Source organism: Nicrophorus vespilloides, unplaced genomic scaffold, assembly GCF_001412225.1.
Source record: "Nicrophorus vespilloides isolate i.1.1-1 unplaced genomic scaffold, Nicve_v1.0, whole genome shotgun sequence".
NCBI classification, from domain to species: Eukaryota; Metazoa; Arthropoda; class Insecta; order Coleoptera; family Silphidae; genus Nicrophorus; species Nicrophorus vespilloides.
Window position 1 is genome coordinate 97,415 of NW_017098243.1, and position 17,400 is coordinate 114,814.

The following is a 17,400-nucleotide window of genomic DNA, read 5'->3' on the forward strand; positions in this document are numbered from 1 at the left end:
ATGAAGTTACATTTAAATTTTTAAGAGATCCGAACTAAACGAATAACATAATATATACTGAATGTCGAAGAAATATCGAATCCTACACGTATTTTATATATATTATATTTTTATTTACTATTAGCTAATACACAAATATATGCAATTTGCAATATTTGAAATAATAATACATAAAGATGTGCATATTTTTTTTTATTTGTTTTAATAGTTACAAAATTTTTATTTGATACATTATATTTTGACATACATAGTTGTATTGCCTGTTCCATTAAAATGTTCGTTTATTAGTTTGCTACTGATATTCCTAAGAATATAAATACGATTATTAATAAAACTGTTATAAATATAGAACATTTTGAATATTTGTTTTGAAATAAAATTCTTCGACTTTTGTGCACGATTTTGATCAGATCGACAAAAAATAAGCAAAAACATATTATTTCCTTCTGGAAATCAAAACGTCCTGTGACTTATTTTATTTTCTTTGACTCTATAATATAAAAGTTCTTTTCAGATACTTCTTGATGATTTTTGTCTGTTTTAGATGTTGTTTCTTGATAATACTTTCAAATGTAACTCAATAGCGTTTGGTGCATCTATTATTAATAAGATCAATCGAAGTAAATAAATAAAGTAATATGTAATACATTAATTGGTTTTTAATTAAATTGTTACATATAGATATTTTAGGAATCTTGTTCGCAGTAGATCTGTATTAATTGTTACGGTTCGATGGTAATCGCTGGAAATTGGTATTTATAAAGTAATAAAATCTGTAAAGTGGCGTGGATATGTATGTTAATTTGTTGTGCGGGGAGGATCGTCGGGGGACGCAGCAAGGACGAGGAAGGAGGAGGAGGACGAAGAGACAAATGAATGTGCCGTCCTCATCTTCAATAACCCCCCTACGAAAACTAGACCCCTTCAGCCCCCCAACAAACCCTCGATACAGTGCGAGGCCTGCGGCATCGGAGGATGAAGACGAGAGGCAATCATTCTTACGCTGCAAGCTGTCATTTCCATCTACCAATGAGAGCGTGTCGCTGCATACATACCCCATAGCACTTTTCCAGCAATGAAACAACGTCGATCTAAAATACTGTAGTTCGCCGCAAAACTCGCAACTCTCAACTACCCTCCCACAAACATACACACACATACATACATTTGATACAACAAACTTGAAAGTAAATTCGATGCGTTCCGCTTGGGAGAATGTTCATTGCGCGCTCTTTGCGAGCGCATTTTTAATTCGATTATCCGGGCCCGTTCAAAAACTTTTAAATGTAGCCTTGCTAACGCCGGGGATTCCCCCCTTCGAATCCCCCCACGTTCCGAATCCCACCACACAAAAGTTTGTTATTATTATTTCTTTGCTTTTATCCTCCCTTCGAAACGATGTGTTCCTCCCACGTCCATCCCTCAAACCAGCCTCACGCTCGTTATTTATGGTTTTTCCTTTTTTTGTGCCGTTGCTATTGCTGCAGCTCGCATTTTCGTTTGGCTTTGGTGTTGGAATTTAGGATCGAGTCTAAAAGCAGCTACTCCAGCTTCCGCCGCCACTCATTGGGTGAGGAGTGGATATGTTGTAAATATATATGAAGGACGTGTAGAGCTTTTTACGTATTACGTATTAGCTTGCATCATGTATGCAAGGCTTTTTACCTCAGTAATTGGCCAACGTGCTTAAAGCTTTTAAGTTTGATGAAACTCCCGCTTCAGCCTTTATACATTTTTAAAAAGCCTCCGCAAAAAGGCACCTCTAATGCGTTGTATACAGCCTTTCTATTTGTATACAACGCACCCATACGAGAGCGAATCATGTACATTCCTCTTCCTCCGCGTTGTATTTTATTATTTCATCTTTTTATTTTTCTTTCCTTGTATATTCATTTTCTCTCTCTGCTACCTACGAAGATTCCCAAACTGGGCGAAATTATTTTATCGATGTAATAACTTCTATTTTCCTCTGGATGACGGAGGGCTGGGAATAAGAGGAGCGGCGGAGGCGATGAACAGAAAATTAAATTTATTTTTCAATCATTGCTGACTGATGGACGCACCGTCGGACCCCGTCGACTGAAGATTGCCTGCAATCTCAATGGGATTCTAATAAATCCCTCGGATTTCTCTTCTCCCTCACTTTGGATATTTTTAATTGCACCGTTTTAATTAAAGTTATCCTTCTTTCTCCTTTTTTGCGTTTTGCGTTGCTCTTCAATTTTAGCGATGCTCAGGTCCCCGCGTGCAGAGACGGGGAATGAATTGGAGCAGAGAGGTGAGGCGGGATGAAGGAAAAGGAGACTTGTTGACACAAACATTCAGGAGGAAATTCCCGGCGTATAACTTTGTAATTGCGAGAGATGATGTTTAATGACTTTTTAATGGACGACCGACACTGACGCCTCACCCTCCATATCTCCACCCTTTTCCACTTATTCCACTCGTTATTCTTTCCATATTAATGGGAAATAATTTCCAGCGGATTGAATATTTTATTTTTCGTAACGCGCGTGGCGCTCGAGATCAAGCAAGAAAGTCAGGATTAGAGAAGCCGGATGTTGGAATGATTGTGTGTTTCGTGTTTCCGTTGCAATCAAGCTTTCCCACCCTCAGTCTTAGCTTACTGTAACTAGCGAGTTTAGTAATCTCTACATAGCGAAAGTTTTACTAAACCTACGAATACTGAAATCATGATTGAAATTATTCTAGTTGTGATTTTCTCTTGAATTTACGTATTTGGTCTAACAAAAAACATATAATAGCTTACTTACTTTCTAAATATTTATTTTTTTATTTACTTTCTGCTAGGATAATAAATTGATGATTATTAATTAGATATTTCGTCATTTTATTTGATTTAAATTACTGTTTTATTTATACATTTTTCTTCAATTAAAAAAATTATCCAGTTCAAATATTAATCGAATTTGAATATAGAATGTACAAATCAAAATCATAATAAGATAAAATAACGCAATACAATATCCTTACGAACTAGTTCCGTTTCAAAGGGTTGATCGTAAGTCGAATTTGTTCGTATGTCAGGGGAATTTAAAAAAATTCAAAATAAACAAAATACTTACTTACAAATACTTTTCAATGTAGACAACACAGTTATTTAATCTTCCAAAAATATTATATTATTTTTAAGAAATTATCAATTTTTGCTTCCACAGTTATTTTTTTTAACATTATATAATCCTTGTAAAAAATTACAGCTTTTAGAATTTTCTTCGTAAGTCCGGGTATTCGTAAGTCGGGGGATAGCTGTATATTGTTGTATGAATTGAAAATAAATCTATTATTATTAACATTACTTTTCTTTTAATATGATTTATATTAGAGATCATACATTCCAACAATTAAATAAAATTAAGAAAAATACATATTCATATAAAAATATAAAATAAAATCACAATAAAGCAGGTTGTGTTCAAATTGAGAAAAAATAGAAGATTTTCGAGTGACTGCATTGATAAATTGCTTAATGATTACATCCGCTAATGCTTCCATAAATGCTGTTATTAAATATCGTACAAGGATTATATCGTTTAAGTCACACAACGTTGAATTGACTAATTAAAATATGAATTAATGCGTTATAACCAATTTTCGTAATTAGTCTCATATGCAGTATTAATGCCTATTTTATTACGTTCCTTATAAGTAATTTTAGTTCAAGATTTATTGCGTTATTTAAAATATGAATATTATAAATATAAATATGTCGAAAATACTGCTTATATATATGTAGGATTATTTATTTAACAATAAAGAATAATCATTTAATGTTGTGTAACATTTTGTTTATATTTCTAAAAAGATATCCCATCATTGCTTTGTTATTAAAATTTAATATTTTTTTAAATTAATAATAGTTTAAATTTACAAACCGAAATTGTATTTCCAAATTTGCTAATTATTTCAAATTAGCAAATAGTTTCTTCAATTATATTTATGTATTTTTGTTATAATAATAACAACTTACTTTAAATTGAATTGAAAGTTCTTTTTATTTAGATGTTTTCATTTTATCTGCGTTTGTTACAGGTTAATCTTCTAAGTTAGCGCATACCTAAATTATTTATGTTAATCGATTTAGGGACTTGATAGGTATTAAGCGTAGCTGGATGACCCAAATCCGGACTATTAATAAAAAAAACATTATTTTTTTAAACATTTGTTGACTAATTGTATTTTAACAGTAATTTTATAATGTTTTGATGTTAGTTGTTATTGCAGTCATTGTTGTGAAAACAATATATTTTATACTTTAATGTTTAGCTTAAAATATAATGTATTCCATTTATCAAATTATAAATAAATGATATACAAAATCAATTGAAACAAAGAAAAAAACACAGGTTTCAGAGTATATTAGTTGAATATTTTTGAGAATATTGTTATGCGTTTCTCAATCCCTTTATCATGCTTCACCATATATTTTCAAATTAAGGTATTTTGCTATAAATTAGTATTTATATTCCTTCTTTTTATTTCAGCCGTTGACACTCATTATCCCTTTTTTACTTGGATGGATTAATCAAAAAATTCCAAACCATTAAAAAGACATTAAATATATTTCATAACAACTAAGAAACATGTTGTTGTCTCATATTTTATAGACCCAATATGAACCAAACAAAAAAATATAAAACGGTTTTTTTCGTTTTAACGGTATTTATTTTTCAAGAGTATAAAAACAAATTTGAATTTATTATTTTTTATAACTTTGCGTTCTTAGTTTTAGTTATAATTTTAATAAATATATATAATAAATTGTGGAGAATAATAGGTATGGCGATTATATTATGAAAAGACGTATATTAGAAAAAGTTATTTCTTTATTGAATCAGATATGTTAATTATTACAAATTAGTATATTTTAATTTGATCAGTAATCTTTTTTTTACAAATATGGCACGTATCGAGATTTTGAGCGCAGCTTGAACACACTTTATGACTACAATGGAATATAACATCGGCGTCGACCTTCCAGCAAATTTTGCAACGTAAACTGTTTTTGAATCGCTGCAAAAAGGATTCTATGCCAATGTTTACCTTAGATTTAATATCATTGATAACTCGTCCATCTGGAGTCAATCGAGATTCTATGTTCATTTTGCATTTGAAGCACTTGTTGACAGTCGTAGAACAACTGAAACACACTAATTTATGTTTGCAGGGTAAATAGGTAACATTTTCTTTGGCAGGTTTATTGCAACTGAAACATGTTTGCAATCTTTGGTCCAACTTATCGACGAGAGCTTCCATTGTGCGGTCGGATCCTTGCAAACTCATTTTCGGCTAGTAATATACGAGATATATGTTCACTGTACGAAGGACAAGACTAGTTTGATGCTTCTTCAATGATTCTAGTGCTTTATATTACAGCAGCTCACACTCATTATCCCTTTTTTTTACCTGGTTGGAATAATCAAAAAATTCAAACTATTAAAAAGTCATTAAAATATTTCATAATAACTAATAAAAATGTTTTTGACTCATAATGCATAAACAAAATAACAAACAAATAAAAAAAAATAAATTTTAAATTTCAAGAAGTCTAGAAGTCATAAGGTTTTGAAACTGATTTTTGTTGTTATTTTTCTTTTTAACTATGAATCTGCTGCTATCCTTACTTGTATGTGCACTTAATTTATTTATTTTAACTTACTTGTTTCTGTATTGTGTATATGTTCTTTTTAATTGTGATAGAGGCTAATGGCCTCATAAACATAAAAAAAATATAATTAAATTATTGTGATTAGAACTTTCTTTGTTTTGCAGTATTTCATATTTTTCTTGTATTTTTTAATCTTGTCGACATAATAGAAATATTCATTGATGGATTACGTAATGCATCGTTCCGGTGTATAATTTTAGTAATGAATGCGCTTGTCTCGTTGACGGTCTGCAATCGTTTGGTTCTTTTAAAAAATATATTTTATTTAATAATAAGGCTGTAAATTTTGAGAAAATATGTTTATCCCTAATAAGTTTGTTGTGTTTATAGTACTAAATGTATATTATTATTAAATTGTTTGTTTTATATTAATCCATTTCGTAATTAAATGTAAAACATATTATATAATTTGTTCAATTATATTTATAATTTTACTGAATATAGTTTATTGTTTAATTTCTAATAACAATAATTTATTGGCCAAACATCAATACATAAGAAGAAGAAAAAAAGTACAATTTATGCATAAATAAATTTTAACATACAATAAAAAAAATATATTAATAGGCTGGGCAATGGGCTAATTTAATTTCTATTAATTTGTTTATTAAATTTTGTTTATTTAGATTGGAAGTTAATGAATATTGTAGAATGATTGAAGAAGCTTTTATGCAAATAAATGGAATGCTAAAGTGATAGCAAAGTGGGCATGGTATGTAAGTTAAAATGTATAATGCTACTAGGAACGGGAACGAAACTGATGATGATGAATATGGATATGTGTACGCAAGTGGTCAACGTTTTCAGTTAGCGGTGGCGGCTACGGCGGCCGGTTTGAATCGGACGCGTCGGTGGCGTCCTCGTCGGCGTCGAGGTCTTTCATCGACGACAAAAGGTCGTAGCTGCCGGGTTTCGTCCGTGGACGTAGGTGGACCTTCGGCATAGCCCTTTTCGCCATGTTGTGGGAAGCGAGCCGTGCAGGTATTTTAAAAGCTCCCTATTGCAAAACTGCGTGCGGTAGAGTTGCTATGACAACCTCACATCGCCGCCAGCTACCAGCTTATTGATCATCAGGACGGCGGTGCGGTGCGGAACGGTACGCTACGTTATGTTATGGTACGATACGGTGCGATGCGGTTTGTTCTATCCTACACAACACACAACACAACTACATACACTTATATACAACCATGCACGTATTTCTATATATGTATACGTATCTACCAACACATTATGTGCATGCCATTCACATTTATTTACTTCCCCTATCCTATATTCATAACAGATACATGACGTTCGTTATTATCTCCATTTTTTGTTTGTTTCACATTGCAACAATCACAAAAAAAAATTCAATTACATTCCAATTACGGATGTTTTGTACCTACGTTCCATATGAAAAGCTCTGAATTGTTTGTTTTTATGCGATTTTTAAATACTTTTAAAATGTTTTTTTTTATGTGTAAATTGTAATTATGTATTATAATTAAAATAAAAAACTAAGAAATTTTAACTTACATTTTATTATTTTTTGAATTATTTTTATCCATTTATTAAAAAACAACTATTAAGACCTTTATATTAAGAAATTCAGTCAATTGCCTATTATGATTTTAATATACTAGTAATAAAGAATATTTATTGATTGAGAAAAAATATACAACCTCGGCTGGTGGATCATTGGGCCAAATTATTGCTAATAAATATGTTTAATTAATAAGTATTAAAAAATACTATTATGTATATTTTTTTCAGAATTTACTTTTAATTTTGCTCAATTAAAATTGAATTTGTTTTGAAATATTCAAACCGAACTATGCTTTACTATTTACAATCTGCCATGGGCAAACAATGACAACGTAAAGAAAAAAATTACTAGCGAAATAATTTCCCACTGAAAAATTCAAATAACAAAGTGTAATATAAATAAATATTAATTTTAACCATAATAACGATAATTTTCTATAAACGATAATTTTTCTATTCAAAGAATAGCCAAAAACATAAAATAGTTCTAATACAATTACTGCCAAAATAAATATTTCATTTATCAAGAAAATTTTTTTGGTATGCATGTTTATTATATTTGTATTATTTACATTTTATAGCATTTGAAAAATATGATTTTTTCAATATGAAACAAATTTCATGCGAAATTTTATTAAATTTTAGAGTTTTATTTAGCAAATATAACAAATTTGGTTACAAATAAGCATCCTATAATTGCAGTGACTTGAGGAAATCAAAAGAAAGGCTAAAAAATAATGAGAAGTCGCAAAAGGCAATCACCTTTCTCTTACCTAGAAAAAATATTGCGCATCATTAAAAATGAGTAGACAAAATCTACTCAGATTTAACAAATGATATTTATATCAAAGAAGGCTATCTTCAAAACACAATGAATTAAAAAGGGAAAATTTTAAAAAATACTCAATGTTAAAATGAATTGATAGAAAACGAATACGAAAATTAACAAATCTTCGCTAATTCAACGCTAATACTTCTTTTAATAATATGTAAAAGTAATATGAAATAATCATTATTTTTTAAGATCGTAGATGTAGATAAGATCTTAGTATTGAAATGTATTACTTAAACAGTTTCTTATGTAATTTATGACGGATGTTACGATCTATTACAATCGTCTTCGTTGCGTTCAACTGCCTTTCTACTTGATCATAATCACAGAGTACTCATTTTATTTTCCAATCTCTATTTATTAATAAACAGTAATTATAATTAATAGTAGTATTCATAATATATTTTTCGAAAATAATAGGAAACATTTATTAATAGAAATTCAATGAACTAGATTATTTTTTGTTTACAGCATTACATTTAGTGCGGCTTCTATTAGTCCTATAGTTCGGTCTCAAAATATTAAAATAAACTAAATTTAAATTGAGCAAAATAAGTAAATTCTAAATATCAGTATACAAAATCATTTTTGTATACATAAAGAATTGCTTCTTTTTTTTTCATTACAATCGAGTATCTTTTTATGCGGTTTGGTTTGAATATATTTAGTTCCAAACGATTAGTTTATACTTTTTATTATTAATAATAAAAATAATTAGACAGTATAAATAATACAGCCACATTAATGAATATTTTATTGCAATAATGTTTGAAAGGTCATTTTCTTAAAGATTAGTTAATATTTGTAAAATGAGTTTCATTTTAACACATTTTTGTTGTTCTAAGTTAATCTGATATGTATCGGAATATTTTAATTAAGATATAATAAATAATAATGTTAGATAAAACGCGTTTTGTATAGTTATTATAACTAAAAGTAAATGTTAGAAGCGACTGATTAAATTGAAGCAATTAGATTTTTCAATATAATAAACTTATTACTGGATGTTTTTTAAAATATCCTTATTCTTATAATATCCATATAATCAATATATTAGATAAAAAATACGTTTAAAAGAAATATACTGAAAACATCGACAAATGAGTGTACGGTTTTTTCAATAAAAATAGATATTTTGATATGTAATGTAAGATGTAAAATATTCTAAATTATAGAATAATAATTAATTAATTATTTATATTTTTATATTATCAGAAAAAAAGTCATCACTGTTTTTCCATATAGTTATTGTAATTATATATTGTTATATTCTTAGTTTATAAAATAATATTGAAAAATATTCAAGATTTTGTTATTTTTAGTATGCATAAGGTGACGAGACAGAATGGAATTGTAAGAGAAATATAATATATGCACTTCGATTGAATTCGGAGTGGCGGTGGTGGTGAAAACCATGCGACAGATTGTTGGGGCGTGTGCAGGGAGTGAAAGAGCCCAGGGGGTGCATTTTAACAAAGATCCTGGTAAAAAATTCCTTGATGTATTCAATAATAATGATAATAATAAAATGCGAAAGCGATGAACATGTGTGCAATGCACAGCATTATGTGTAAACCTCAGTTGAATAATAATTACAAGGTAGCAGAGATCAAAAGGGAAAAATGTTATCTCAATAGTAATTGGGTGAGGATGGCAGAAAAAAAGTAATATTGGGTGGAACAGGCGAGGAAAGGCAAAAACGCGAATAATTCAATAGAATCATCAAGTAAATTACGATATCAAATATCTTTTTAATTTTCCCCCTTATTAAACTGCAAGCATATACAATAGATGAAGGTATCCGAAAGAATAATGCGATAATTCAGTTTCATCGGAGGAAAAGTTTTTATTGCCCGTACTTTCCTGAAACGCGGACGCCGTCTATTGGGAAATCTTGATAACTGCGGGTGGGTTTTCCTGGAAAAACGATTTCCACTTTACCGTCGACGTTAGGGAGCGTGCGTGGTGGATGCTGGATCGATGGCCTTGTGTTTACCAACAACGTGTATTCAGGTGAGTGAGAGAATTCTTGAGTTTTCGTCTATGCAGACAAATTGTTATTGAATTTGAGTGGTACATGTCATGAGGGGCTAATGAAGGGGTTTGATCCGAAAAACCCTCGAGGGACGGTCATTAGCGTTTGATAACATCTATGGTTACATTATTTGGGGGAAACGTACATATGTGCACTTTTGTATGCGACGTGTTGACGGCAAGTGCAGCTTAGGGGGATGATATTCTATTATTTAATGGGGGACAGAGATTATCCTGGGGCGCTCTGTTTCCTCCTCCTGCACCGGCGGACAATAAATATCAAATTTCCGTCGCACATCAGCAATGCGGACCACTTTTAATTCATGCTGCAAACGTTTCAGGTTCGTCCAGCAGTTACGAACTTGTCTTAAAATACGAATAATATGATACTACGGATTCTTCTCTGCTCTCTGAGCTTCATCTCCACCATACAAGCGCGAGGTCCGCATCATCCACGAGGCGAACCCATCTCTAAACACCACGTCCATTACAGACCCACAAAGGGAACAGGCGAACAGAAACTGACACAAGATAAACAACTATTACACGACACAGAACATTTACAAGTAAGAAACATACATATTACCCTATAAACAGTAGAGTCATATTTCAATTAACGAAGACGTTTGACAAAATTATTTTGTTATCGGGTTTCCCAAACATCTTTATATATCAATTTTGCCGCGGCGCCTCAATTCAAAACATTGGTCTATCTCAGGGCGAACTTTATGTTTCGCTTTTTGCGGTGCCTCTATAGTATAGTTTAGGAACCCCTTGTCTTCACGGTTTATTGAATTTATTTTTAATAGATAACTCTTTTTACAAAATCAGGATCTTTTTCACTAAAATATACCAAGATGTTTTGAAGATCAATAAATAATCCTTTTAATTATTTTATTCCTAAGAGTATTTTGGCTTTGTTACAAACAAGTTTTTCTAATTTTTTCTCTGAAAACACATATTTTGTATTTAATACACTCAAATCTATTTTAGCCAGATTATTTTTATACAAATTGATGATTTTCTATAAACTATTTGGCGATATTTTAATTTACTTATTATATTTTTATGTTTATTAAACATTATACTAACTTACAACAATAATGAAGAAAGTCATTAAAATTACTCAAATAGTATATAATATTCATAGAATGGTCAATAGTAGCAGGTAATAAATTTTGAGTTGAGAATAAAAATATTAATTTATTTTTTTATTGTTTTACTGTGAATAATTTATTGAATGAAATACTAAAAAGATAAATAGTATTTGATATAGTAATGTTGAAAGTTTTAGATATGGTTATATTAATTAGAATTGTTTATACCAATTGTGCATTATATTTATATTATAACGTTTTTTCTTTTATATTTGATTTATTTGATCCACTAGATATTTGATTTTTTTTTAATTGACTTTTCTTTGAAATCATATTGTTGTTATACTTTTGTATTACGATTTTACTTTAGTATAAATACTATATTTAGCTACACAATAATAAATAAGTGATACATTAATTAAATTTAATATAATTACAAATATTATTCATTTTCAGGAACATTTGGAAGATATAATAAATGAACCTGACCTATCTGCACTCTCCGATGAAGAATTAGAGTTCTACTATTTCCAAGTGCACGACGTAGATAAGAATTCGAAATTGGATGGTTTGGAGATCCTGCAGGCAATTCAACACACGATGCACAAAGACGAGAGTGAAAGTAACGAAAGTACCGAGAACGACGAGGATACATTTAATTATTACGTCGGTAAGCGTTAAATGAACACCTTTGTTCTAGTCCGTATTTTCTGGTAAATTGTTTTTGTCTTGCAGAGTTAATAGATAAAGTGCTGGCAGAGGACGATTTAGACAATGATGGGTTTCTAACGTACCCAGAGTACGTGGCCGGAAGGAAAAAGGAGATAGTGCAAATGCAGCCAAGCGTTCAGATGATCCAGTGAACAAATTTATAATCTAATAATATATCAAATTGTGCTGTCTGTGTTTATATGAAAAAATAAATTCTGTTAATTGTTTTTATTTTAATTGAAATAATAATTCAGTGATAAAAATACTATGGCCGTGAAGTTGAAAAGTTTTTTTTTTTCAAATAAAGAAGTTTTATTAAATAAACAGTCAACTTACGTACAAAGTCAAATCACATTTTAAGAGTGTACTGTAAATTATTTATGCTTTTTTCTCATTCAATTAAAAATATTTCCTTTCACTTTTTAAAATTTTTCGTTGTTAACATTTTTTCAGCAGAAACTTCTCTAATTTCATCTTCGTTTTCTATGTCTTCGTTGTTATTGATTCAGCCATCTGAATATCTTATATATTTCATTATTAATGGTGTAGTTTTTCCAAAATGTTTTAACTTTATCATTTCATTCAATTACATTTGCAAATAAATACAGATAAATAGTGCTATTATACTATGATTGAATCTTGTGTTTGCTGGAAGAATTTGCGTATTATATTCAACCCTCGTTATCAGAGGTAAATGTTGTGTTGTCCAAAAAGTTTGTTTTATTAATTTTATGTATAATGTTAAGTAATAAGTTCCCGCGTTTTTGTGTTTTATATTTTCCCGCAATTTTATGTTTTGTTAGGTAAATTATATAAAGCATATGCAAGTCCTTTTCTTGCTCTACAAACCTATTTGCTTCAATTTTTCAAATTAATAAATTTTAATCAAATATCACACTTTTAAAATGGAAATTGCAGGAACCAAAAAAAAAAATGTTTTCGACATCTGCTCTATTTCGTAAGCTGCTCGCGATATTTGTGACGTGCATGGAGTAGATGCTGTAACATCAGAAGAATAATGCGTGTGATGAGACTGTGAAGGTGTGATCTGGGAAATACTGGAGAAGAACATGACAGAAAAGGGCCGATCGATATGCTAAAGTCACCCTTCTTCACGACAAAAACTACAAACATCATCAAGAAGGCTCTGCGTTACCTATGCCAACGATGAAGACTGAAAATTGATTAGTTAATTCACGTACTGTGCGGATCATTTTTTAACGATCTCTGCATAGTGGCATTTTTTTGGCTCTCCAGTAATAGAAAAATATCAAAGTCTAAAATACACTTTGTTTTCTTCCATTACCACGAGGGTAGTAAACTGATACAAATCATTTGGCACTTAGCAAAAACCTGTACAAACTATCCAGACAACCCAATAAATAAAATATAGTTCATATAAAACCAAAGAAATAACTATAGCAACTTTATTTCATTTACTTTTCTTAAACTAATATAATTGCAAAAAACATATATAAGCAACAATTACTTAATTATTTTAAAACTTATTATCAAATAGATAATAATAAAACACACTCTAATTTAACACTGGCAATTTTAAATAAAAAGTAATTACAAATAAAAAATACTATTTTTATTAGTTTTCTTTTTTCTTATACAAATTAAATCATTGTCATACAAGGTTTACATTATAAATGTTACATTGGTAGAAAATATTCATAATTTTCGCATATGTTCGATAATACGGCTAATGTCAATTATTGCATCGCATCACCTAATAATTTAACTAATTTCATAATTTGTCTTCGAATAGATTACCGTCGGTTGCCGCAATTGTAACGTGCTTTGCAATTTCCTCCAGCCATACCATATTTAACAGCTTCTTGTACTTCTTGCAGAGTGAATTCGTAATTTGCGCTCGGTTCAGGGTTAACCATTTTTGAAGCCTTCAGTAACATCTCGCCAGCTGCTGTGTACCGTTTTGCTTGGTGAGGTTGACGACAGGCGATGTTTTGCAAGCAACCATTATTACCCGGGGATCCTTCAAACAAATCTCTATTAAATTGCATATATGAAATAAGTTGTTATATTCTTTACCTGTTAAGTAACTTAGATACATCAAGATTTCTTCTTCGGTGACGATATATTCTTCACCATCAGCGCTCCTCCCGTAACCACCTTTCCATGTGCCGGCACCCAGAGAACCAGCCGCAAAGATCAAGGCTTTCAGTAAGACCAGAACCAGAAGATTAGTCAAATTCAAAGATACAACTTGAGAACCACCGCCCGTTGTTCCGTAGCCTCTTGACATTAATGATGTTGCTAAAGAAGTTAACATGCCTTTGGTATCGATCGCCCTGGAACTTAAATCAATATATAAATTTATAAAATCTATACTCATAATATTTATAAATTATACTTAATACTGTTGAATTCATTACATTGTACCAATGTAAGTAGCAGAGTTAAGGTTGTTGCGTATAACATCGTAGACGAAGACATATTGATGCAAATGCTGGATGAGAACTGTACTCCACCAAGACGTTTCCCCTTTTTATATATGTATTATGTTGGTATCGTTACGTTATTGTAGAAATTGTGCTTTCTGTAATTCTATTGTCACGTTAAAAAAGCAAGTTATTGTTTCTGCTCGGCCACTTGAACAAAGTAGTTTAATACGTGAATTCAATGCGGGATGCACAGATGCAATTCGTATTCATGTTTGTAAACAATTCGCAAAAAAAAATGACAACACAAAAACATTATATATAATTCGTGAAATCGCTCCTTTCCAACGGTCGTATCGTTCAACGGTATTACATAAGTGTCTTTCAAGTCACCCATCCGTAGATATTACTTACATATTTATAAATTCATGAGTTTGGTGTGAGTATTGTATACTTACAATAACATTTTTAATTATACCCACCGCCCTTCCGCTTTGGCTCACCGATTTCGTGGGCGCCAGTTTGAATTCTGGTTAAGCCAGGCCCTTTGTGAGCCCTCTCGAAGCTTGCAGCAATAGGGCCATTGGTCATCACAGATGGACAGTCAAATTAATCATGTTCAGCATATTGACCTTCAGCCAAGTCAATGGACAATGACAGTGTTAAGGATAGCAGCAGATTCACAGTCAAATTAAATCGCACAGCATCAATATGCTACTGAAGTTAACCAACAAAACAACAACAAATTAAAATTAAATCATCATAATAGTAACTATTCACCGGGAAATATTATCCATTTAATGTCAACCGTGAACTTAAATTTACTCAATGTTCTCATTGATGAACAGATTGTGAATAAAATTATACGACATAAAAAAATACCACTGTGCTAAATATAATTAAACCTGTATATTGGTATGAAAACATAATTACTTTCTGATATGAGTTTTTAATAATTACTCGTATATCAAATCAATCAGGCGAAACGAATACCCACAATCCCGAACGGCTTGTTATCACTTGATGCTCGTATTACAAGATCTCGGTCTTTTATCAATTTAAAATTAATTAAAAACATGCCCGTTTTTCAAAATATATGCAGACAGAGGTACATATATATTAAACATTTTTACCTTTCATATACAGAATGGTAAAAAAGTTTACTATATCAATTAATTTATGATATTGATTTCAACTCTGACAAGATGATATTTATAATTCGTAATGCTCTAACAAATTAACTAAATTATTTTCATTTTAAATAAATCCAATTAGACATACTTGATGAATACATAGTTCCAAATACATATTTGCTGTTTATAACGTTTTATTTAGGTTTATGTTCTGCAACAAAATATCTATTGTGGACATAATTTTGCTTTCAAACATTTTTTTTGTATATTAAATTTATTTTGGACGGAAAGGCCTAGATTTTGTCATAATTTTGATCAATAAATATGTTAAAATAAATTTATCACATAAGAAAGTAAAAAATAAATTATAATCTAAATAAACTATTTTCTATGCAAAGAGAATACGGAATTCAACCTACTTGAACCGACGCATTATAATTAAAAATAATTTTGAGTACTGTGCGCAATCTTATTCTTATTCCCAAGAATAGATTTCTTCAAAGAGTATATTTAAAGAAAAGTACAGATAGAGATTGTGAAAAAATGATTTTTAACAAATTAGCCATATTCATCCAGGACCAATAGATCACTGATCGGTGATTTGAAGAAATTCTTTTTCGGTATACGATAATTTTTAGAGTTCTTGCACGTCTATTCGATCTGAGGGAAAGTAGTTTCTGCGAGAGCGAAAATATGACTTTGTTGAACGAGGAATGGATGGTTAAGCTTTCGTATTTGGCGGACATACTTAATCTTCTGAACGAACTTAATATTTGTCTACAACGGATTTGCGAATATCTGCACGCAAATATGCGCAATAGTAAGGTATAGAAATATTTCCATTTTTAGAATAATGCTGTTGATATAAACTAGAAAATAATAAGCTAACATTACGAACATTAGCTGAAAACATTAATAATTATTTCCTTCAAAATATAGATCGAAGTGAAGATAACCTCTGGGTTAATAATCTCTTTTTTGGAAGACATAAAATAATGTGCACTTGATTGTTGTGAGAAAGATAAGTTGATCGAGTAAAATAAACTTGCTTATAAAGAAGCATAAACTTTACAAAAATTATAATTTTTTACATTTAATAAATGCCGGTCCACGAAATATTTTTCCAATTTTGTTGGGGTTTTAAAAGGTTGCAGAGCACTGCACTACATGTAAGAGATCTGGAAAGCATAAATATCAATGAAGGGATATCCCACATACCAAGTGATTATAATCGGGTAATTGAATAACGTAAATTATAATTCTAAATACAATCTTTATTTAATAATAATACATTTAAACTATTTTATTTTTAACATTGATAATTACAACAATCTGGGAAAGGATAATTTAAGTCTATGAGACATTGGTTATCATCATAAGAAAAATCATCACAGCTAAAAAATTAAGAAAATTATAAGATTTAGTTTAAATTTTATTGGTCTTACGTTTCGTAATCGACTGATCCATCTTCATTGCATATTAATTGAGTACAACTCGTCTCATCCCTACTTACATCACCACTCATTAAAATAATTTCAGGTCTAGACCTAGTTGGAATACATGTACCTCTTGCTACATTAATAAACGTGTATTAATCACAAATTAGATTATATAATTTTGTAATTACCAGCTTTGGGATTTCTAGGTTCAGAATAAGTATCGCAAAGGCAAACTGTCAGGCAGCAGCTAAGAATCAACAATAGTTTGAACATCTTTGATTAAAAATTCTAATAGACTAAAATATTCTGAGAGCATCGGTCATTTATAATCATATTTATCTGAATAATCTGAAAAAATTCGGCGATAAAATAAAAAAAAATGTATTTACATTTGTTGCAGATACTAGTTGAAAATTGTAATTGTGAAGATGAGTTTATTTAATCTTATCAATTAGACATATACTAAAATAGCAAAGATTGATGGTTTGTTGACATTTATATTATCTTATAATTTCTGCTAACTTAGACAC

The 17,400-nt window shown here is 30.2% G+C and overlaps 2 protein-coding genes and 1 long non-coding RNA gene across 3 annotated transcripts; 1 reads left to right on the forward strand and 2 right to left on the reverse strand.

Annotated features, from left to right (window-relative positions):
• Positions 1-9,976: 9,976 nt before the first annotated feature.
• LOC108561970 (multiple coagulation factor deficiency protein 2 homolog) lies at positions 9,977-12,081 on the forward strand. Its single transcript, XM_017920127.1, has 4 exons — positions 9,977-10,061; positions 10,424-10,648; positions 11,636-11,849; positions 11,915-12,081. The coding sequence occupies exons 2-4, from the start codon at positions 10,466-10,468 to the stop codon at positions 12,040-12,042; spliced, it is 525 nt and encodes a 174-aa protein (XP_017775616.1). The 5' UTR covers positions 9,977-10,061; positions 10,424-10,465; the 3' UTR covers positions 12,043-12,081.
• A 1,584-nt stretch (positions 12,082-13,665) lies between these two features.
• Positions 13,666-14,353, reverse strand: LOC108561964. The gene is made up of 3 exons (XM_017920120.1): positions 14,271-14,353; positions 13,949-14,214; positions 13,666-13,892 (listed from the first exon to the last, which is right to left on the reverse strand). Exons 1-3 carry the CDS (start codon positions 14,351-14,353, stop codon positions 13,666-13,668), a joined length of 576 nt encoding a protein of 191 aa, XP_017775609.1.
• Positions 14,354-16,751: 2,398 nt separating this feature from the next.
• LOC108561975 lies at positions 16,752-17,139 on the reverse strand. Its single transcript, XR_001891039.1, has 3 exons — positions 17,059-17,139; positions 16,877-17,003; positions 16,752-16,825 (listed from the first exon to the last, which is right to left on the reverse strand). It is a non-coding gene; the product is annotated as an uncharacterized LOC108561975 (long non-coding RNA).
• Positions 17,140-17,400: the final 261 nt, after the last annotated feature.